The following is a 22507-nucleotide window of genomic DNA, read 5'->3' on the forward strand; positions in this document are numbered from 1 at the left end:
GGCCTGCAGAGGGGCAATTTGGGAAGTTGGGGACCGTAGTTTTGTTTTGGGTGGAGAGAGAGAGAGGAGGGATTTGGTTGGCTTGGTACACGCCTGAAGCCGCTCTTATCTTTCATCCCTTCTCTTTTTTGGTTTTGGTCTTGGTTTTCCTTCCCTCACATTACTCCTGACCCAGCTGGGCCATCAGGAAGAAAGGGGGATTGGAAATGGACTTCTTGGAGGGTGGAGATCCTTTTAATTTTCTCTTCTCGGTTTCTCCTGCCCTCTTGGGTGGGAGAGAGAGAAAAGGAGGGTCGGGGTTGAATGGCTGCTGTGCTGTGATGTTGCAGCTGCTGCTTGGGTACTCACTTGAAGGGGGACTGTGGGATGGGACTTTTATTAATTAGGAGGAGTGAATTTCCCATAATGCCCCTACTTTCTCCTATAGAGAGGCTCCCTTCGGGACCGTAAACAGTATTATCAAGCATTATCTCAGTTATTTAATCAGTTCATGATCCTGAATAAAAATAAATTCATATATTTTTGTTGAAATAATGCACTTGATAGCTATCTATTTTCATATCATTTTTTTAAATATTTTATATTTATTAAAAAATTTATTATTAAAAAAAAAAATCTTAGTTATTGGATTCGCCTTAGGCCCCCAAATGTATTGGGCCGCCCCAAAGCATGCTACCTCTAGAAGAAAATTGACCTACTTACGTGATAATTAAAGCAAAAAAACAAGGTACAAAAAGTGTGTTTAATCAGCCCAGAAGATCACCAAACTACGGCCATCTCGATCTGCATCAGCTATCTTCTCTCCTTCCCCTCATCTATTTTTTCTTCCATGTCACTCGAAATAGTACCACTAAAATATATATGTTTTTTTGTTTTTTGTTAAGAATATATATATTCATTTAATGAACATACAATAGATGGTAATACAACGTAGAATTAACTTCCACATATCCCTGCTGGAGAACTCAAGAAGGAAGGCAACAATGTTTTTCTCATTCCATCTAAACTAACTTTAATATTGCTTTTATCAGGGAAATCTCTGATAAGCAGATGAAAGTTTTACCAGGGAAAATCATCTGATAATATCAAAAAATGGAAATATTCCAGGTAGCACTTCTAGCTTCAGCGAGACAGCATATGTATCAAGCGCAATCTGGACCAATAGCTTTTTAAGCTTTTTTCCGAGTTATCCTGTTAATCATTGGGAAAATCTGTCATTCCATGCCCCTGATTTGAGAAAAAGATTGCATATTGCCATAAGTCATTTTTCAAACCTGAAGCAGCAGATGCCTAGCGCATTCGTGATCTCATGGATGACTGACGTGGCAAAATGCAGGTAGAGTCCCACTGTTACAAATATAAAATCTGTGAGGTATAGTATAATCTGGAGAGACACAACCAAGACACTCAACTGGCCAAAGAAAAAGCCAAAAAAAAAAGAAGAAAAGAACTGAGCACAAGTACCCAACACAAAGCTCAGCTCAATGCAAGACACCTAATGCTGAAAGCATGGCAAACATCAAATGATTTTCGCCGGAAAAATGACAAATAACAGGAAAAGTAGAAACCTCATTTTATGAGTTTGAAATGTCACCAATGGTGGACACCTAAATATCAAATGAACAATCTAGCATCTTTGCATTGATCCTGACTGTATTTGATGTTCATATAACAGGAATCTGTCTTCTTGTTTATTAAAGAGGAAGAATGTCGATGAAACAAGTTGGTAGCTGCCACAGAAACCCTCCCGCAGCAAGAGGGAAGCTTAAATTTTATTTACACTAAAATTTATTTCTGACAGCAAAACATTCAAGAAGACTAAACTAAGAAAGAAATTAAATTCTTATCTAATCTGATGTAACATAGCAAGAGAATAAAATATAACATAAATAACATGTCTTCATAATAAAGAAGGCCAAAATAACTGAAACACAAGAAAAACAGGATATTTTCTACCTGTGAATACACAATACAGGAGAACAATTAAATGCTCATCGACTAGAGGAGTTCTGCACCAAAGAAAAGGCAAATGAACATATCTACAAAGAAAAAAAGAAAAAGGCATAGAGTAGAACTTTTAAAAAAGTGTGCAAAAGCAAGTTAAAAAAAATCACATACCCATCATTGAGCTTAGCAGTGAGAGCATTTGCAATGGCTAGGGGAAGAAACAACAAAGACTGTTACAAAGAAACATGTCAGAAGACATTCAATGCCATCCATTCAATCAGCACATAGAAATTTGTCAAAAATTTAATTTGCAAAGAATAAACTCTCAGAGTCTAACTACATACAAATAAAAGTAAACAAAAGCTAGTGAGCCAGATGCATGATCCTTTTAGTATAAAACCTGAATGAATATATTGAGGGATAAATAAATATCTAGATTAATTAGTTCAGAAAGTAGTAGTTACCATGCACATTCCAGTTTTTAAACCCTTGGGTTCATCACAAAGGTGAGCTAGAATCATTCTTCCCTGTCAATAGGTTCCATGTTAAGTTAGCAACCGAGACATTTGGATGATAAAAAAAGTTAGCGGAGAAATATTACTGAATAGTGCAAAAGAAACATGGAAACTGATAAATGTATCTGCATGACAAGCTGCTTGGGCACAATCAGCAGTTACGAGCATTTCTCAATATTCACCAGAAAACTCCAATGGATAAAAGTGCAAGCTGGCATGGTTGTCATGGTTTGCATCATGATACATACCATGCCAGTGCCTTACAGGGACACTGCACAGATATGGTATCGGCTGCACTCTAGAGTTGAAATACAACAAGCTGGTTCCTTTATCTATTCCAGGAACTGCTTAAATCATTGTCATTATAAAGATTGCTGACAAGCCAGAGTGAATTGTTTGATGCCACTCTTGAAAGGAATCCAGGATATGGCAATACCTATGGAAACTTTCATAAATTATTGGAGTGCAGTTATTTAACTTTTCAAAAAGAGGGAACCAAAGGAACCAAAATAAAAATAATCATTTCAAGGTAGCCCACCAAGATGAGGACGCAACAACTTTAAATACAGGTGATGGAGAATATTACTGATTAAACCATAACTTTTAAAAAAAATGAAACATCACTAATTTGTGATGATTACAATGTCTAGGGAACTCCAAGTCCAAAACTAAAGCAGTTACACATGGAATACTTACTAACAAAGATACAAGCAAGTAGCAATCTTACCACAAGAAATCCAAATGCAAAACCCGTTCCAACTATGATCAAATGTGGGTGATTGTACATAATATCAGAAGGAGACAAATTAGACCTGCAATATATTCAAAAATTCTCTTAAGAACAAAAATTAGGAAAAATTCTAGTTTAAGAAATTAAAAAAAGGAGTAGTAAGCATTATATTCAAACCAGATAAGAACTCCTGCCAGGAGCACACCAAAAGGAAAAAGCTGCCAGAAAAAGAAAAGGAGCTTATTAAGGCACCTGGAAAGGTAAAGGGTAAATATGACACAGAATACTACCATTGCTAATGCCAACAACATGCTTCCTTTTCTTGCTTGGACAACCATATGGACATTGCTAATGCTGCACAAGAGCATATCAGTAACTAAAACATTATAGCCATAATCATAATAGCAACTAACATTTTTCATCAGAGTATTAGTAGTAGGCTGGTAAATGAATGTGCATTGCAATTCATTATTAATGGCTACATCCGTTGTGAGCAACAAAACTCAATTTATAAACAATTTTAAATAGTTTGAGCATCTTCTACCGTCAGATGTGAATCCAACACTAAACCTTGATGCTGTCCACCAAGCTTAATACAGCCATTAGTGGAACTCCATAACCAAAATAAGTTAACACTACTCAAAATCATGGGAGGACTAACTTTGGCAACAAAACCAATTAACAGTCCGTTGTTATTGAAGTTTCATTTCATAATTCACATGGAAAACATTTTCCCAAAAGTTTTGCCAGAAAAACTTGGAAAGTTCAACCTGCCACATAATCCATAACATGCATCACAAATGAAAATATAAAAAGAAGTTAAACTTGGAAATTTAAGCAAAAAGATCTAACATTAAGTAGTCAAATTGATAAACCCAGGAGAAGTAGTCATCAAATTAACAAATTTGAAATAAAGGAATCAAGACTTGGAAACATAAGACCAATAGGCTTTCAACCGTCTATTCTGGCCAGGGATACAATAATATCAGACTTGTTTACTATTCTCATTAGCAAAGTGTGGCATATGGGTCCACAGAGAGAAAAAGCATGAATATTGTTACCGCCCAAAACTATCTCCATTTGATTGTTCTGACATAAAAATACAGTTGAATAAAGATGCTGGAAGCATTAAAAGTTGTTGTGGAAGAGATTCAGGGTTCTTAAGTACATGACAACTTTCCTCTTTTTCTGAGAATAACAGTGGACGCACAACCAATCATTTCAATGAAATGATGTAAAAACTATCCGGGTCAAATGTTGGTCAAATACCTCCCATGATTTGAGCCTCAAACCTCTAAACCTCGATTTATTCAAAGAAAACTAGACAGACCTCGAGTACACCTAACTATACATAATAAATCTCCTGAAAAAGAGCATTACTAGTAATGATTTATGAAATTCAGATAACTAAAAGTTACCAGGATGAGACCAACTACGGATGCCAGATACCAGAGCCTTTGGTATTCCAAATTGTGGGACCCAAAAAGAATTGTCCTTTAATTTTAAGGTGCCCTAACAGATTAAAACAAGAGCCAACTGGAGGCTTCTTTTCAGCCTGTAAAAGCCATCTACCACTAGATATTGCATCTCATGTTTCATTTCTTTCATGTTCAATGTCAAAAGTTGCAATATCAACCAAGCAGCAAGTGATGTTAGGATCCAGATGAAGTTTTACAAAGATTATGTGTCACCAAAAGCTAGAACAAGTGCTAAACTCATGGGATAGGTTTGCATGTTCAAGACACAACTAACTGAAAAGGATACATGGTATATGGCACAATGACAGGATTATTAGAAAAATAACATAACATAATTTATTTGAAAAAAATGGAGATTGGAACAATGAAATTCAAAGACAGATACAAATTGCTGACCTAAACAGTTAGGATAATTCTTGTTGGTTATGGTAGCATGGAAAAATGACAAACCACAACAAGAAGCAGCAAAAACATAGTTAAATTGACAACTTAATTTGCATAACAATAAAGATACTCACTTAGATCCAATAGTTGGTAGTACAGCAAAAACAATCATAAGAAATAGCACCACACCATATAATGGTATTTCTGAAACAATCAACAACAGGCCAAAAATTTTAAGTCACGAACTGATGTCCAATAAATCATGATATATGTAACTTGCACGTGAAGTCAGCAAAGAATTCGAAGAACAGTTACAGCTAGTAAAAAGTCATAATATCATTAAGGAAAGACAGCTGCTTATAATAAGAAGACAATTAATAATATTACATAATTTTACTCGACAAAAATGAAGAAGCTCAACAATGGCTTCTTGGGGTAGAAGCATCTTGTTAGAGAACTTTAATGGCCTAATCACTGTTTACACATAAATAGCATATCAGTCAACATACATTATTTTAAAGAGTCCATATATGAAATCCACACATGCATGACATGCTGCAATATCTTACATGTATATTATGGCCGCGAAAGTTGTTGACACTTTGAGAAAAAAAGTAAAAATTTCATTGAATGAATCATAAACCTGATCAAACTTTCTTAAACAATTCTCACTAGACTCTAATCTCATCTGATTCCTAAATTCAAAACATCATGAAAACTTATGTGCCCAGATTCATACCTCATGACGCTGCATAGGAACTGGCACCCAGGATTCCGTGGAGAGTGCCTACAGCAAAAATTTCTATGGCATGTAAACTTGCTAATATTGACCTGAGCAATGTTTCTAGAACCAAATTGCATCGCCTGGTACGGCGCATACTGTGCTGACCTGGTATAATACTAGTACAGTACAAGGGCTTGGTAGAGGGCAAAAACTACTATACCAACAAAAACATGCCATGTTTCAATATGGGAGCATACATATCGACCCAAACTGTACTAGTGAGTTACGGATATAATGTTGAATACCTTGGATCTAAGACCATGATCAGTGCAGGATCTTGCACTTATAGCTAGGCCAATCTTTCAAAATGGAATGTTTATCTAACCTCACCATCAATAATTGCTTGTTCCCCTATTAAGATACAAGGTGTCACATCAACTCCTATCTATCTCAAAAAATTTGATGTGATTACCTGTGTGATTATGTTTTCATCACAATATTGACCATGCATCATCTTTTGGTAGAGCTCCGATCTTGGTCACTGCTGTTACGGGTTGGATGTCTAATCGTCCAGGCAACGATGATAGTATCCTTTAACTGAACTGGGACAAACTATGTCTACTCGACCACCAATCAATTTTGTAACAGTAAAAGGCAGTACTGTAAACCACCATAATATAGAAAAACGACATATTTACAAAGGAAATCTACAACTTAATATCTTGAGTTGCGTTACATCTTTCTCTAATACAATTAATTGTTGATTCACTTAATCTTCTAGTCATGAATGATCATAATAGATAAAAGTCCAGTTTCTGGGTGGTAAAATAGGTGCTCTAATAGCCACCTCTTTAAATTGTTGATGCTTCATGAAAAAACAATATTCCTCTCCATCCAATGAATAGTCCATTACTGTCACTCAAAAAACTTTTCAAAACTTTTAGTGATCCACATAAAAGTTGCAGGACTTGTGACACAAATTCTTTTTTCTGGGTAACTGTGACACAAAATCCTTGAATGCCATATATCTTGGCATCTTTATGCTCACATAAAAAATGATGGGTTACTTTGTGAATTTATTTGATGCCCTGTCCATTGCTCTTTGTATCTAATACCAAAAAAAGCAGCTACAGTAGATAAAAAAATGTGAGAAGATCAGATGTCTAACTGAATCATAAATTAGAAAATTGAGAGAATTCAATCAGAAGCAACACTTCCATTTGGTATGATATTATTTTCCTATATACAGGCCACAACACGGAATCCTAGAAAACCTCCACCAAAACCATTATATAAGAAAAAACTACTAAACCATAAAGCAAATGTACAATAAAACAAAATTGACAAGGAACTTCACATCCACATTTCCTACATAGTTCCAGGCCCTAATAACCTGGTCAGAAAATGTTTAATGCTCATGCAGGGATTGAAATATTGTACATACTAGCCCCATACAGGCTGGTGCAATCAGGAATGTTCATACAAACTGAGCCTGTAATGCACCATATCAAGGCATGCCAATCCTTTCTGTCTAGGACACTCTTCTTTTATATCTTTCATTTGTACTGAGGCATACCACCCCTGTATTTAGGATCATACTCTACAAACTGGCCATTGCTATGGTAGCCATCCTCAAGATCTGAATCCTTGTGCTCATAGCATTTTCAAAGATAAGCATCAGTGGCACCATCAATAATGTATTATCATGTTGAACTGGAAGCTAAAATATCATATTAGTCTTCAATAAGATCCACCATTATATTTTTTATGGTTAAATTCCTAAGAGTACCAAGGTCTCTCATTTAACCCTGATAAGAACTTCAATCTTAGACCTCCTAACCAACTCACAAATACAATTCCAAAACACTTTAATCCAGCTGTCAACCACATGCATGATTTTGTAGCCATTGTAATTTCATCTTCCTCTATCAAGTTTTCTTGTTTAAAGTGTATTTATCTCATGCATTATTCCCCCGATCTTTCATATTCAGCATGGCCACAAGATTCTCACTAGAAGAAGCTACCCAACATTAATGCCTCACAAGGAGGATGATGTTACCTCTGGAGGTACAGCTTCTATCATCTTTGTTGCAAAGGTCTTTAAAAAACAAGAAACTAGAGAAACTTCGTCAATTACATACAACAAAAAAAAAAACCTTAAAAATTATAAGTGTGAAAAGAAAGTTATAGGAACCAGGCATCCTCCACTGCTATCTATGTGTAGATCTTGTATTATGGAAGCATCATTATTAACTTCTCTTGTTTTAGTATTGTTTATCCTGTGCATTATTGGTTCGATGTCCATTCCGGTTATGGCTCATTTCCGGTTTAGAAAGCCATTACTTTGCTCGTGATATGATAATATTCATGAATACCATGCAGTATTCTCCTTTTCCCCCCCTTTGTGTGAGGGGTGGGGGTACAATTACCCAGCATTCATACCCTTGTACCTGATTAGAACAGCACTGCTAAGAAGAAACACCAGCATTCTTATGACATCTTTCCTTCTCCTTATTTCCGCATATAATACAAATAATACCGACAAATACGAAAGTAGACAGCTTGACTGTTGCAGTAAAGTACCATATACAGGTAACAGTTATGAGAATATCATCGAAAAGTACAATAGTAAATAGTAGACAGCACAAACAAATTTATGGAAGAAAAGTAGAGGGATAGAGTCAGAAATGGCTAGCAATCAAAAGTTTGAAAGAGACTCATGCAGCTAAGAAAAAATGATGCCCCTCTCACTCCCTTAGATCTAAACACCACACATGACACGCAAAGCAAGATTACACACTTTATGTTCTCTGAGTACCAAAATATGATTCGTGGTCTATTGAAATTATTTTAGTATATCATACCAGGAACAAATGGCACCCAACTAAAAATGGGGATGGACTTCCTAAAATCTTGTGCCCACCATTCAGCCCCTGAAGGAAGAAAATGAAATCAGAAAAGCCATAACACGTGATAAAGACTAAGCAAAGAATTGACAAATATCTCAAACTGGAATATAGAGGGATAGCATGTTGTAATTTGCACAATTCTCTAAAGAAAAACTTGGTTACATACCCAAAAAAAACGTCAGGAAATGACTGATATAAATCAGCATGAGGCCTTCTGTGGGTCCATTTACCATAGGAAGAATAAGCGTATTTGTAAAAAAGCTGGATCAATAACAACGAGAAGTCAATAAATATGCAAATATAACTATTAACAAAGAAAACAGCATAAAATAAAATCAGAGAAAATTTAACTAATTTCAATAAAGTCAGCAATGACACAGAAATATAAGCTACAGAAAATCACAAAGACATGTAACTTGTGGCATTTAAAGAGTTACATGAATTTAACATCAAACCATGACCAAAAAAACATAAAATGCAGACTCGTTGCACCATCGATATCGTCATTGTAAATTTTCCATTTGTGGTCCCTTGAGGCATAGTAGCAAGCCTCCATGGCATTTCAGTTTTGATCCACATGTAGATTTAGAAATGAAGATCATGATCATAGGCGTGGAGTTATGGATTATCGATCTATATGTCCCAACGTACCTCTTAGCAACCTAGCTTCATCTCCAGCACATTGGCCTCTCATGGCACGAAGCTCCAAAACATTGTGAAATATTTAAGCAAAGAATAAAAGAAAGGCTACGGTAGATAAGAGGTGATTTTCACCCATTTTCTTTCCCTTTCTTTGTTTATTGATGTAACTCATCAAGACCCAACACATGTTCATTTCCTTTTTTAAAAAAAAGCTAGAGAATATCTAATGGGTGGAACTCTTGCTATGATCAAGATTCGTCAATATTTGAAAATGACTCGCCTTAAGCCATTTTACACTGATTGTGATGATCCAACAAGGTACAAGCCTCTCCACCCCTCAATTTGTTTTGCTCAAGAGCAAGGTACGCGGAACAAACCGAACCGGCGTACCGGTGAAGACCGGTACCGGTTCGGAACCGGTACCGAACCGATTTCGCTTAAAAAAAATGCGCGAACGTGTTATGCCACAGAGTAGCATTTATTGCCTCTCTGTGGCATTAAATGGGCTCGCTGCCTCGCGCACGAGCGTTGGGAATCGCGCGCACGTGATTCCCTGCGTGGGGAACGCAGTTTGTACCCAAAAAAATGCGCGTAGGCATGAGTCGAGGACACGTTTTCCCACTCGCGGGCGCAATGCCCCGCACGCGGGATGACCTTTCTCTTTTCTTTCCCTTCTCTTGTTCATCTTCCCGACCCTTCTCCTCTTTCTCCTTTGCGAACTCTCTCCTCCTCTCCTTTCTTCCCCTCTCTCCTCTGTTCTCCTCTCTTTCCCCACTTCTCCCACGAGCAAAGAAGGGGCCGGAACCGCACCAGAGAACAGGTGATCCTCGTCGGCCTGAGAAAGGAGGTAGGCTTCTTCTCCTCCTCCTCTCTCTTTTTCTTCCTCTTCTTTCTTCCTCTTTCTTCCTCTTCTTTCCTCTTCTTCCCCGGTGCCGGTCCGGGCTTGTACCGGTTCGCACCGGTACCAGGCTTGAACCGATGCGAACCGCACTGGTTCGCATCGGTACGGGCAAGGAGCCCTTTGGAGGGGTCGGAACCGAATTCTGTGGCTGTACCATACCGGTGCAGGCTGAACCGGTCGGAACCGGTGCAGGCTGAACCGGTCGGAACCGGTGCAGGCTGAACCGGTCGGAACCGGTGCAGGCTGAACCGGTCGGAACCGGTGCAGGCTGAACCGGTCGGAACCGGTGCAGGCTGAACCGGTCGGAACCGGTGCAGGCTGAACCGGTCGGAACCGACAGGTTCAGCAGACTATGCTCAAGAGGCATATAAAGAAGAAATAACCATGATTAATAGCTTATGAGCTTATGGGTGAAGGGCGATGGGTTGAGCTGACCGCTCTTTGGCATGAATAAATACAATTGGAGCTTATCGGCAAGACAGATCATAGTGGACAGCACCATGATCAACCAGGGAGCTATATCAAGGTTGTCTTGTCTAACTTTATTTGCATGGCCAAGACCAGTTTTCCTGTAGTAAATACCTTTTTCGGAATAAGATATTCTTGCATTTCATGATGTCTGCAAATCAAGAGTATAAAAGTAAACAATTTTCTTATATTTACAGCTTTTCCCAGTTTGAGATTATCCTGCAACACTTTCATAACCTAGAGGTTCCAATGAGGTGGATGCCTGCTTGAACATCAAAAGGGAAAGGATTAAGAACAAGTGGATGCAGGCATTCTTCTTTAGAGGTCATTCACCTCGTGCCTGGTAAATCCGATGAGATTTATTTCCTAAAGACAAGAAATGGTGTGTTACCAGTTCACCTTCAATATCCTCTTCTACCTTCTTTCATTGATCAAGAGGCAAGCCAATCATGCTAGTTCACCTTAAGAATCCTCTACTACCCTCTCTTGTTGATCGTGAGATGTACCATTATCAACTTTCCAAATGAAACTCTTTACTAAACTAAAAATACAAATTAGGAAATTGAAAAGCAAAATTTCGAAATTGTATTACTACAGGCTGATGACGAGCATAAGAAAAAGTTCCTTAAAATCAAAAATGGCAGACCAAACTTTTATGTAGACATGGAGGCCACATTAATAATAGTGAAATGTTTCAAATTGCTGATGAAAAAGTCTCAATTTCCACTTGATTAGTGTTATATGGACCCTCAAATTCTGACATGCCACATTTTGTTTCCATGTCAACTTTGTGCAGATCCAGCGAATGGTATATAATCAAGCACTGCATCTAGCATATATTCAATTAAGTTCTATTGTGCATAGCAGCTGGTCTGACAGATTATAAATTATGGAAGCATACTGATATAACAAACAAGTACAGGCGTTCTATTACATAAAAATTGACATGTTAAATACTTCAAGACACTCTGAAACTCATCAACTGGGTGATTTACAGTCAATATTGACTGAAGTCAATCAAAACTTGAATGTACACCCTTTTTCAGTCTTTCAAGACAAGGAAACAAATTAGGTCTCAATACCAATCTTTCAGATAGTATCTCAGGATTATAAAGAATTATGCTATTAGTTTTGAGACTAAATCACATAATTAAACAATATATGGAAGTGTATCAACTGCAGACAAACCTAGACAAGATTTAACTATCCGAAAAATGCTAGAAATAGCTTTGCAGATCAAAGGAGAAAAAAATAGAACACCTCACTTTCCAACAGCATTGAGGCTGACTTTGTAAGTCATCTTGCTACGATTTCAGTCATACATTATCAAATCAATGGCACTCCAGATAAATGATTATAAATAAAAAAGCCGGTTCCACAAGGAACCATAGATAAAGCTTCATTTAAAGTCAGATCCACACAGTAAAAGAAGTAACACAAAAACAAATATAAGAACCTTAAGAGAACTCACTGTTCCCATGTTGCCAAATAAAACGGAATAGCTGCAATTACCCAGAACCAGAAAGTAGTTCTACCACACATTGCTGTGCTTCCAAAAGCCAAGGATTCAAACTGATAACAGAATGATAATAAGCTTGTTAGGGAAGTTGAAAAACATCATGAATATAAAATGACATCCAAGGACAAGAAGGTTGGTCATACAGCACATGCAAGTGCATCACATCCTGCAATAGCAGAGATTTATAAAGATCAATAAATAAATGTCTAGAAGACAGATATAACCATTACAAAGGACTTCAGGCCAAGAGAAGTTACCATGATCGAAAAGTTCCCCTAAAGGACTCGATGAATTGGTACGCCTTGCTTGTTTACCATCAACAGCATCAAAAGTCTGGTGCATACATGATTGAAGCTTGTAGTGTTAGTAAACATGAATTAACTCCTATCATAAGAAAAAAGCTGAATAATTGTATTCATTTTTGTTATTTGATAATTATATGGTGTTAGTTTATATTAAATGTACAAATTTCTTAAAAAAGCATATCACAATTCTTTGATGGATTTTTTCCCTTATCCCCAATGCAGGGGGAAACAATATGATGAAGACAAGCATCCTTTTCAAGTATAGTAAATAAACTTGAACAAACCTGATATAAGAAAAGAAGCATTCCATGAGCAAGGTGGACCCATCTTGGGGGGGCTGTGTCTAGATGAGGTGAATAAATCTGTGAAGCCAACACAAACATATGCATATGCAAACTGAAGGGGGAAAAGATTGTTGATATACATGCAAAATTCCAATTGCATGCAATTGAAACACAGAGAATTTCACCAATATGACAATGATGCATCTTTAATCAGTGCATTGGCAAGCTTTAAAAAGCATAATCAATGTGATCAAGCAGAGTGTATATCAGGTGACACAAAATAACAATATGCCAACAATGATGAACCAACTCTAAAGAAAAATAATTTGAACCTTGACTCACTATTTAAGCCAATTAACCAAGATACATGCAGAAGGAAAATTAATCTGTAACATAAATCACAAAATTAACTCTTGCAAGTGCTAAGTTAGAGTCTCTAATTTTTAAATTACATAAGATATAGTGTCTCCAGTATCATCTTTGGAAACAGTAATGTTATTCTGTAAATTTCCCAAGTTTCTAGTAATAAAGCTCACCAATCAGAATGTTGTGCAATAAAGGATGTACAGTACAATTTACAGTAAGAAGCAGCAATATAACGTAACATTACACTACATATAATCAGACCGGCAACAGTAACATAATACTTATATAATATGTTCAAACAGTATAGCCCTTGGAAATTAAAGAAGAGAATTGGCAACAAAAATCATCAAAAGGTCGAGTGAGAAAAATCAAGAAAAGAAGATGAATATGCCAGAGATTTAACATGTTGAGTTGAAGTTGCAACAAAAAAAAGTGAAAAGTAGAGTAAGGAGTGACATCTTGGAGAAGTTGTGCAGCAGAGATCTGATGAGGCTTAATTAAAGACAATGATGGACTGAGATGAAACAGGCATGTGCAATAAAGATCTGAGGAAGCCTTGATCAGGAGAGGTGCTTGAATCTAGTCTAAGGTTCTAAAATAGATGAGGAAAGGAAGACTTAAGCTAACAGAAAGGAAGTTATGAGTAAAGGAACTAGAAAAGCTCCATTAACATTGGACTATCTAAGGTAGCCCTTAAATAAGAATGACTAGGAAATCGCAACTCATAAGGACCGAGGAGGATGAACATAATTATGTTATCTTAATAGTGTTTTCTCATTGTTACCTTGTGTTCTAGGTTTGCAAATACAACGTTTTATGCACATCTATGATTTGTTATCAAAATAAACCAAAAAAATTCAAGCCTCTATAATAACTAATCATTTATATTTATGTCCAAGTAGTGCTTGTTTATCATCACAAATGTACCCAAAAATAGTCTGCCACAGAAAATAAAAGATTTTAGCTTATGTTCACATATTCTTAAACATTCATCAACATATTCCACTCTAGATGTGTGACAATGGCTGCATTATACCAACATGGTACACTTATCAGGTATCATTGACCAAAAAAGTATAACATGCCTTCGCACCCTTGTTTACCTAACACTTTTAAATCAAAGCCTCTTTCTTTTCAGAGCAATGAAAAAGAACAACGAAAATGCATAAAGAAAGTACTCCATACTATACATCTTTCCAATATCCCCATCCTGCCCCTACCTCAAAACTTATTGCCTACTCCTACATACTGCCACTCCAGAATGTCTCTACAAAGAAGAGACATTGAATATATTGAATGCCCTACCCCCGCCAAGCCTGCAAAATCTACCATTAATTAACCTTCTCTAACATAAACACCAGAGCCTATTCTGTTTAAGTACAAGGTTCATCTTTCTGAAATTTCCAATGCTAGATCATACTATCTATTTCATTGGAATCACAAACATAACCAACATGACAAGGGCTCCATTTTATTTTTCCACCATCCTTCCTCATAAAAATCTCCATTAATGGCTTCCAAGGTGCATTACTAAAATTTTTCATTGATAAAATGAAACATAAAGATATCTGCCATTACAAGTTGATCAGGTCTCTCCACCAAAAATTTCTAATTTTTTCAGATTGTAAAAATGAAAGTGCCTCAAGGAAATCCTAGATATTTAAACAAAAGATTCCACCATGCAGCCCATGGAATCATTTAGCACAACCTTACAGCGATCACTTCCACTGAAGTTGACCTAAGACCTGGAAGTTTGTGATAAGAATTCATCAATAATTAATAAACTCTACTTCATAAAAAAAACTAGGTATTATGCTGGAAATAAGAACAGGACTAACCTCAAAAAGATTAGATTAGCAGTCACAATGTGCCATATAATTTACAAAAGAAAAAATGAAAAAGGAGATCCTCTAATCCTAGAGCCTTACACGCTTCAGAGAGAAAGCCTTTGGGAAGCCGGAGGCACAAACAGAAAAAAGAAAGATATAGGAGTAAAAGAAACCTAAGATACAAACCAGTTCAGCTGATACATCAAGTTTCTCTAGACTAGATTTGTAGGTGAAAATCTTGAGTCTTATGGCAACTCATAAAGCTCCCAATTTGTCAGAACCAAATCGTCAGTTATTACAACAAACCTTAAAATTCAGAATGGCATGCAAAACTGAATCACAGGCTCATACACAATAAAATGGTCAATAAAATAAATTAATGGTCTTTTTGGGTACATGCGAATCTGTAACAGATGGATCAGTTAACTTTCTAGGATCTCTTGAGATTAACAAGATCAAGAATGACAGGCTCTCTTTAATGCTACAAGTTGAGCCAAAAACTAGAAAATCTTCAATCAAACTCCTTCATATTTCCCATAACTATAACAAGAATTTCAAATGTAGGCTTTTGCACATCAGGCTAAAACCACTCATAGCACTATGTTGCCTCAACAAAATCAAGAATATTATAATTTTAATACCCAAATTCCATAGAAAACCTAGGCACTAAGGAAAGTTTGTCAAGAAATGGCATAAGTAATGTGAACATTACATATGACATATTTGAAATTTCAAAACATAGTGTGAGGTAAAACGATCAAGCTAGAAATGAAGAACAGATGCATGAAGATTAAATTACGTCAGAAATACTTACATAGCCAAGAAGTGCTGATAAGAGTAAGAACATGAAACCTGTAAGTGTGATCTGGAAAGTACATTAACAGGGTTACTGCCCCTATAGTAAAATTGATGATGTGGAAGAATTTGTAATAAAGGAAGCGATGGAAAAAAAGTTCTTACCATGTTCGGACTGGAGCATCCCCCCAAAAAAAGGAAAAAAGAAAGTAGACTAATGTCAGAGATATCCAATGAAGAAAACTTATAACGTGTAATTTATATAGATTTAGAATCATCCTATCTTTAGTGAGTGAAGGAATAGCAGTTATAACTACATCATGACTATTGTAATGCAAAAAAATCATCCCAGAAAAACTGACATAAATCAGTGATATTACCAGAATCATAAAATTTAAAAGACATCTATATAGATTTAGTAATTTCACATCAAATTTTTCAGAAGAAAGCTTCTTTGCTGATGCATATCCAAAGATCAAGTCAAAGCAAAAAGCATAGTTGTCTACAGTGTGGCTACATCACAAATATATAAGCTCATCATCTTGCTATTTGTATGCTTTCATTTTCATGAGTCTGTACATGGATTTTATTTATATAGAGTATATACATGAGGAGTCTAGTCACAGTTCTGTGGACATTGTAGGTGTTTGCGTTCGCCCTGAATTCTTGATCGATACAACATTTGCTCCAACACTTTTTGCTGAAATGCCAAGGTATAGAGAATAAAACTCTCTCTCTCTCTATCTCTATCTCTCTCTCTCTCTAGGTTTAACCTCAAACTAGGAAATGCATTATTTGGATTACCTAATTTAGTCCAATCTCCATCATTAGATTGAGCTTTGAATGCCTTATCAACTTTGGTGCAGTTTAACCAAGACCGATTATCATCAGATATGGCCGATGAGCCAATAAAGAGAAAAAAAGACAACTCCCACTTCACACAATATAGCGAACTGGAGTTTCCAGTTCATATTCTTCAGGTCATAATATTACTATTCTTCCTATTCTTCAGGTCATAATATTACTAAAGATTAAGTATAGAAAGTTTCCCTTTTAAAGGGAAGAAAAGAGTAACAGTAATTGATCCTTCCATATATATTCAGCCAAACATTGACCTCATGATATAATATTTGAAGCTTCCTATTGGACTTTCTCAAGAATGAAATGTTTTCCTACATGCAAAAGAGCACACTTCATTGTTTTAAAAATAGGCAGAAATATAGCAGGAATTAGCATAAAAAGCATGTGGAAAAAGATCCATTCATAAATGCAAATGTTTATAATAGAGAAGACAGGTGAAACTATTAAATCTCTTGATAGAAATGCTAATTTACTTTGCTAAACTTTCTAGTTCTCCAAGAAGTAACCAAATATCAATACTTAAGAATAAATTCCTTTAATAAGCAGAGATGAAATCCAAATGCTTTTTCCAGGTCGAATTTAGGGGGGGGGGGGGGGGGGGGGGGAATCATTCCCAGAAAGTTTGAATAATCTGTGCAGATGAAAACCTAAGACCTGAAAGTTCTTCGAATCTCTTCAAAAAGAAGAAGAAGAAGAAAAGATCTCAAAAGATAACAACATTAGGACGCTTATGCTCTAAGACTGCCAAATTCTGAGCAGAAAAAGAACCCTTCTTGTCCATATTCACTCCATCTATATTTATTATTTCAAGCAATCAGCAACGTATTGATTTCACACGTGCAATATTTAAAATTTATGGTATATCATGATGCATCATCATATTGTAAAGGTTAATGTTATAAACAATCATAAACATGATGGATAAATTTTCAGAAGAGAAAAACAAGCGTTCGGTAAACGGATACGACTTAAGCAGCTATTTTTCAATCAACAAGGATCAACAGAAAACTCACGGCATCCAAAGAGGGAAGAGGTTCACGCAGCGACTCCAAAAGGGCTGCAAGATATATTTCGCGACCAGCGAGTTGTCCACGCCACTGTACTTGTACTTGTTCAGCGTCGCAACACCATGGTGCCCTATGTATCCCATCTGCAACACAACGAAAACTCGAATTTCTAGTTTAGTGCAAAACTTTCACATAACGAGGCAGGAGGATAGAATTGAAACTCAAAAGGGGGAAAAAGAAAAAAAGACAAAAAATACATCTCGAATCCCACACACACAAAAAAAAAAAAACAATGGCGGCAGCGATCTTTTTCGCCAAGAACAGGAAAAAGCCATTCCCAAGAACGAAGTAACAAATCAAATCATGTGATCAAAAACTTCGATAATATAGCAAAAATCCAAGAAACTTGATTGTAAATCTCACGAAACCACTCATGGAAAGGAAAGAAGGAACGGTGAAAAAGCAGGATAATAGATTAAACGTAAAGGGATCGAAGACCACATCAAAGGAGGGGGGAGTTAGGGTTCGATGGCCACGAACCGTGGAGTTTGGGGATCGCGCGACCGAGAAAAAGGCCCCTCTTTTGCGAAAGGGGACAGGAGAGCCTAGAGAAGGGACCGGCGATGGGAGGGCGCTTTCGTTTCGTCCTCTCTTAACGAGGAGAGAGGGAGTCTTGGGAGGCGAACGAGTGGGCGAATAGGAAATAAAAGAACCTGAAAAGGCCTGGGGCCCACGGAAACGGCTGAATAATGAATTTTGTTTGATATTTTATGTGTTTGTATCTATTTATCTTTTTTTTTTTTTTTTTTAAGGGAGGGGAATTAACCCCACCCGCGTAGCAGCTCCCACTGGGCTGCTCTTCCACTAAGAAATATCCGATGCGGGCAGATAATACACTCATACCCTCCCGGGCCTCCCCCGACCTGTGGAGAGCCCCACCAATATGGCAGGTCCTTCCACATGTTAATACGTCGGCGGACTAGACGGCGACTCTACCGGACAAACTAGGCGGAAGGCATCTGGTCCTGCATTTAATCGACGCCCACATATTTTGAATCTGGGCCACTCCGATGAAATTTTAGCCCCATTCCAACTGTCCTGCTACCTTGGTTCTATTTATCTTCGTTTGTGGGCCATAAAATAAAGTGGGGTGTAATTAGAGGAGGGATTGGCCGACGCAGGGCCAGCTCATGGGATCCATGAAAAGCTGCAGGTATTAATGGTGCATCCATTTGCATGTTAGAAGGCCTACGCTTGTCAAGAAATCAACAACCATCCCTATGTTGTGTTACCAAATGATCTGTTAAGCATTAATCCAAACCCTCCATGCAATCTCAATTGGGTTTAAGAGTGCAGCTGTCACATAGAAATGTTGCATTAAAGAAAAAACTTATGTTGGTGACATGTAACTTTCCTTATTTGTGCATCAATTGCCAATTTATACTGTACAAGCTGAAATGATTGCTCCAAGCAGGAGAGTTTTCTGTTCTCTTCTGAGACACCCTTGTAAGCCCAGCTTCTTAAGTCACAGTTGGATTAATTGCATAGTTTTGGACTTGCATTCGAGCTCCATCAAGAAAAAGGAACATTAATTTATATAGAGATACATATACACATCAAGCTTAATTAAGCTTGTTTGGGCTTGTGTTTGTTCGGGCTCAATTGAAGTTTAACTCCAAGCACGAAACTTTGGATCGGGCTTAGGTGATAAAAGATTTGTTCTTCGATGTGGTCTAAAATTTTCCCTGATCAGCTGCAGAAAAAACTCCAATACTTGCTACAATAACATCAGCTTTCTGATAAGCTAACTTTTCTCTGGTCAAGACCCAAATGATACTGCTTGCAAGATCTCGGTAGGCAAACACATGCATAAAAATCTTGGAAAATTCACTCACATAACTCCTCTTTTCAACAATGCACGATATATGTTTAAAGCTATACTTTTATGTTTGAAGTTACACCTTAAAATATTTTCAGTAAAGCTATTAAGTTGGCTAATGTTGATTTCAAAAGGCTTAGCGTGAGACCTACGAGAATATATGCGGATGCCTGAGAAAGCTTCTTTCCACTCTGTACATCTTTTAAAAGCGTTGACAACCACTTTCTTCATTCTTTTTGGGTACTAGATTCGATTTATATAATTTTTTTATTTTTTTAATCATGGACCCTGAAACTTTTCATATTGCTCATCCCCAGAGAGAGCAGAAGAAAAAAACCATTGCTGGGCTTCCAGAAAATATTGGAAATAAGAAGAGAAAAAGTAACTCTAACTGGAGATCAAGTTATTGACTGTTGTTGACCATACCATGGTACATCCCATCTCAGCTTGTTAGAAGCCAATCAGCCATGCCACTAGGAAACTGGCTTCCTACTTGCTCATACATCAACTTAGATACCTACCTGTATGTGGAGGCAACGATCCTAGCCTGCACCATCTCAGTTCTTATATTTCATCCAATTTGATCTTCATATCATCCAATTTGACAGGTTAGTGACAATTAAACCGATGAGAAACATAAACTCCATATTTGCGATTTTTCAGTCTCCAAACGACTCATCAAAACAAATTGACAAGCAAGTGCTGGAAATTGGAAAACAAAATCATGCATCTCTTTATCCCCGGGATGGTAACCAGTGACCACAACTTGTTCATTGTAAACACGAGCAAACTGGGTACCTGTGAGTGAATAGGTTGCTTGGCCCTGGGCCCCATCAACCCTGCTTGAAATCTGATGGAATTGAATATAATCTAAACTTCATGAGTAAGTGCATTTCGTTGGCTGTTTGTGAAACACGCACAGAAAAACAGAGCAGAGGTAGAGTAGAAAGAAGAAGAAAGAAAGAAACAGAAGAAATGAAATAAATGCAGAGTACCTATCTTTTTTACTACAATCATCATGTTCAAAAGGTTTACTTTTTTTTAAAAAAAAACTCGAATATGAATTTCTATGTTTGTTCAAGTTGGTCCCAAAATCCATTTGGCAGGTAGCTCAACAATCAAACTGCAAGCTGCTGCGAATAGGATTCACGACTTCTTGATAAAAAGCATTTTTCTGCAAAGCTGGAAAGGAATATAGCAAGATTTCAAATGGCCAGTAATGTATATCCAGCATCAGATAATCCCCTGTTACCTATTCTATGACATAATATCTACTGCTCCATTCATATTTTAGACAAAGAAATTTGACTATCTTTTTTAATCATAAACATATGCTTTTGTGTAATTCTTGTACAACATCAAGTAGTGGATTCACACCAAGTTAATATCCACCTGCAAGAAAGGTGAAAGGTCAAGCAACAAACTGTACTTGGAGTCTGTTTTGGCCGAGGCTTTACAGTGGTTGATGAGGCATTACCCCATCGCATTGGACTGATCCACTGCAATGAAACTCGGTTGAAATGGCGAGAAAATTTTCCCAAAAAGGTGACAGCTAGCATCTTATAATAATAAAGGGGACAGAAGAACTGTTCCACAAAGGTACTAAGATATAATGTTTAAGATTTAGTAGGAAATAAACAGCAAACTGCAAAACTTAATAAGATTGGTAGCTGCAACAAGCTCATATTTGTGGAAACGAGAACAAAATGAGATAAGTGGATCAAGGTTATTACAAATATTTCTCTTTTCTTTGTATGCATAAGGGAGTAGCTTGCGAAACATTGGAAGTCATACAAATCAGAGTAACAGCAAATAGGCTATTAAAGGAGGAATCTGCAACCTCAGTGACCTACGCTCCATGAACAAGCCCATGAAACACCCACAGGTCACCTTTTGAGTTTGTAAACTAAAAAGCAATGGAAAAACAACACCGAAATATGCATCATGGATATGACCACAGAATCCCAGAGGATCAACTGTAATAACCACTGGAGGTAAAATAGACTTCAAAGTGCAATATATGCACTATAGGTTTGGTTCAGAAGGTACCATTGCACTAAAGGTTTCATGTATAGAATACATGTACATACTTTATAACATACAATGATACAAATATAACTACAGACTTTATAACATACAGATACAACCACACCCATGCAAACGAATGACCAAGAGGTTCTTGCAAGTTCTCAAAAATCACCTCCTTAGACTCAAGGAGACCAAGGGGTTTCAAACGAAAGATCACCAAAGATCAAGAATTCAGCAGCTGAATACATGTCCGATTTTGTTTTGTGTAAAACCAAAATTTTAGAAAATTCCCATGATTGGAAGACATGGCAAAAGTTGTTAGGCTAAAGAAGAAGTTAAGTAAGACTAATTATAATGCATATGCAAATGCATGTAGTTGCTAAAAATTTTAGATTTGAGATAATTTTCATTAAAACTCAATTCTATTTTTCTTTAAAAAATTGATAATTAAAATTTTCTAATACATTATTTCTCTTTTTTCCTTTGGTTTAGAAGTATCTCTGTTCCTCCTATAGGCAAAAATCTTGGAGACTGAATACAGTAAGATATCTTCCCTAGAAGTTTTTTTTACTTGTTAAATTAGATTTTCTCTCAGCTATTGGTTTGTAAGTATTAGTGGGTCTTCTTTTAACTTAAAAATCCCTTTTCCGATAGAAGTCTAACATGACTTATGCACTGCAAAAGCGAAATCTAACTGGATTATTATTAATATATTCTAATTATTTAACAGAGCAATCTGATAAGGGATATTTTTGAAAATAAAAAAAATCAAAAATTTAAACTGCCTTTTCATAGTTTGGGTGAAACACCAAAGATCTCTTCGGAGACGTATGATAAAATTGTAACGATACAGAGTAGGTTAGCATCGCCCCTGTGCGCTTGGATGATGTGCATAAATTGAGAAATGGTCTAAATTTTTGGGCGATGGTTGATAGT

The 22507-nt window shown here is 36.7% G+C and overlaps 1 protein-coding gene and 1 non-coding gene across 3 annotated transcripts; one reads left to right on the top strand and one right to left on the bottom strand.

Annotated features, from left to right (window-relative positions):
- Positions 1-845: 845 nt before the first annotated feature.
- LOC103722967 (choline/ethanolaminephosphotransferase 1-like) lies at positions 846-18360 on the bottom strand. 2 transcript variants are annotated; one of them, XM_008813740.4, is made up of 19 exons: positions 18205-18360; positions 17671-17807; positions 15962-15971; positions 15816-15866; positions 12807-12884; positions 12475-12550; positions 12361-12383; positions 12170-12270; positions 8854-8948; positions 8643-8711; positions 5189-5258; positions 3483-3546; positions 3370-3410; positions 3190-3274; positions 2412-2474; positions 2119-2177; positions 1957-2009; positions 1275-1347; positions 846-1191 (listed from the first exon to the last, which is right to left on the bottom strand). In XM_008813740.4, exons 2-19 carry the CDS (start codon positions 17805-17807, stop codon positions 1170-1172), a joined length of 1170 nt encoding a protein of 389 aa, XP_008811962.1. In that variant the 5' UTR covers positions 18205-18360; the 3' UTR covers positions 846-1169. The 2 variants fall into 2 exon arrangements, with proteins under 2 accessions (XP_008811962.1, XP_008811957.1); XM_008813735.4 differs by having other exon boundaries at positions 3370-3546.
- A 4025-nt stretch (positions 18361-22385) lies between these two features.
- On the top strand, positions 22386-22490 carry LOC113461121. Its single transcript, XR_003383186.1, has one exon. It is a non-coding gene; the product is annotated as a U6 spliceosomal RNA (small nuclear RNA).
- The last annotated feature ends 17 nt before the right edge of the window (positions 22491-22507 follow it).

Source organism: Phoenix dactylifera, chromosome 18 (assembly GCF_009389715.1).
Source record: "Phoenix dactylifera cultivar Barhee BC4 chromosome 18, palm_55x_up_171113_PBpolish2nd_filt_p, whole genome shotgun sequence".
Lineage (NCBI taxonomy): Eukaryota > Viridiplantae > Streptophyta > Magnoliopsida > Arecales > Arecaceae > Phoenix > Phoenix dactylifera.

Excerpts from the sequence above, each read along its gene's own strand:
- LOC103722967 (XM_008813735.4), bottom strand. The coding sequence starts at position 17,807 with ATGGGATACATAGGGCACCATGGTGTTGCGACGCTGAACAAGTACAAG. Across the intron at positions 12,271-12,360 it reads GTGATGCACTTGCATGTGCT|TTTGAATCCTTGGCTTTTGG; the intron begins GTATGACCAACC and ends TTCTGTTATCAG. Across the intron at positions 8,712-8,853 it reads TTTCCTGACGTTTTTTTTGG|GGGCTGAATGGTGGGCACAA; the intron begins GTATGTAACCAA and ends TTCTTCCTTCAG.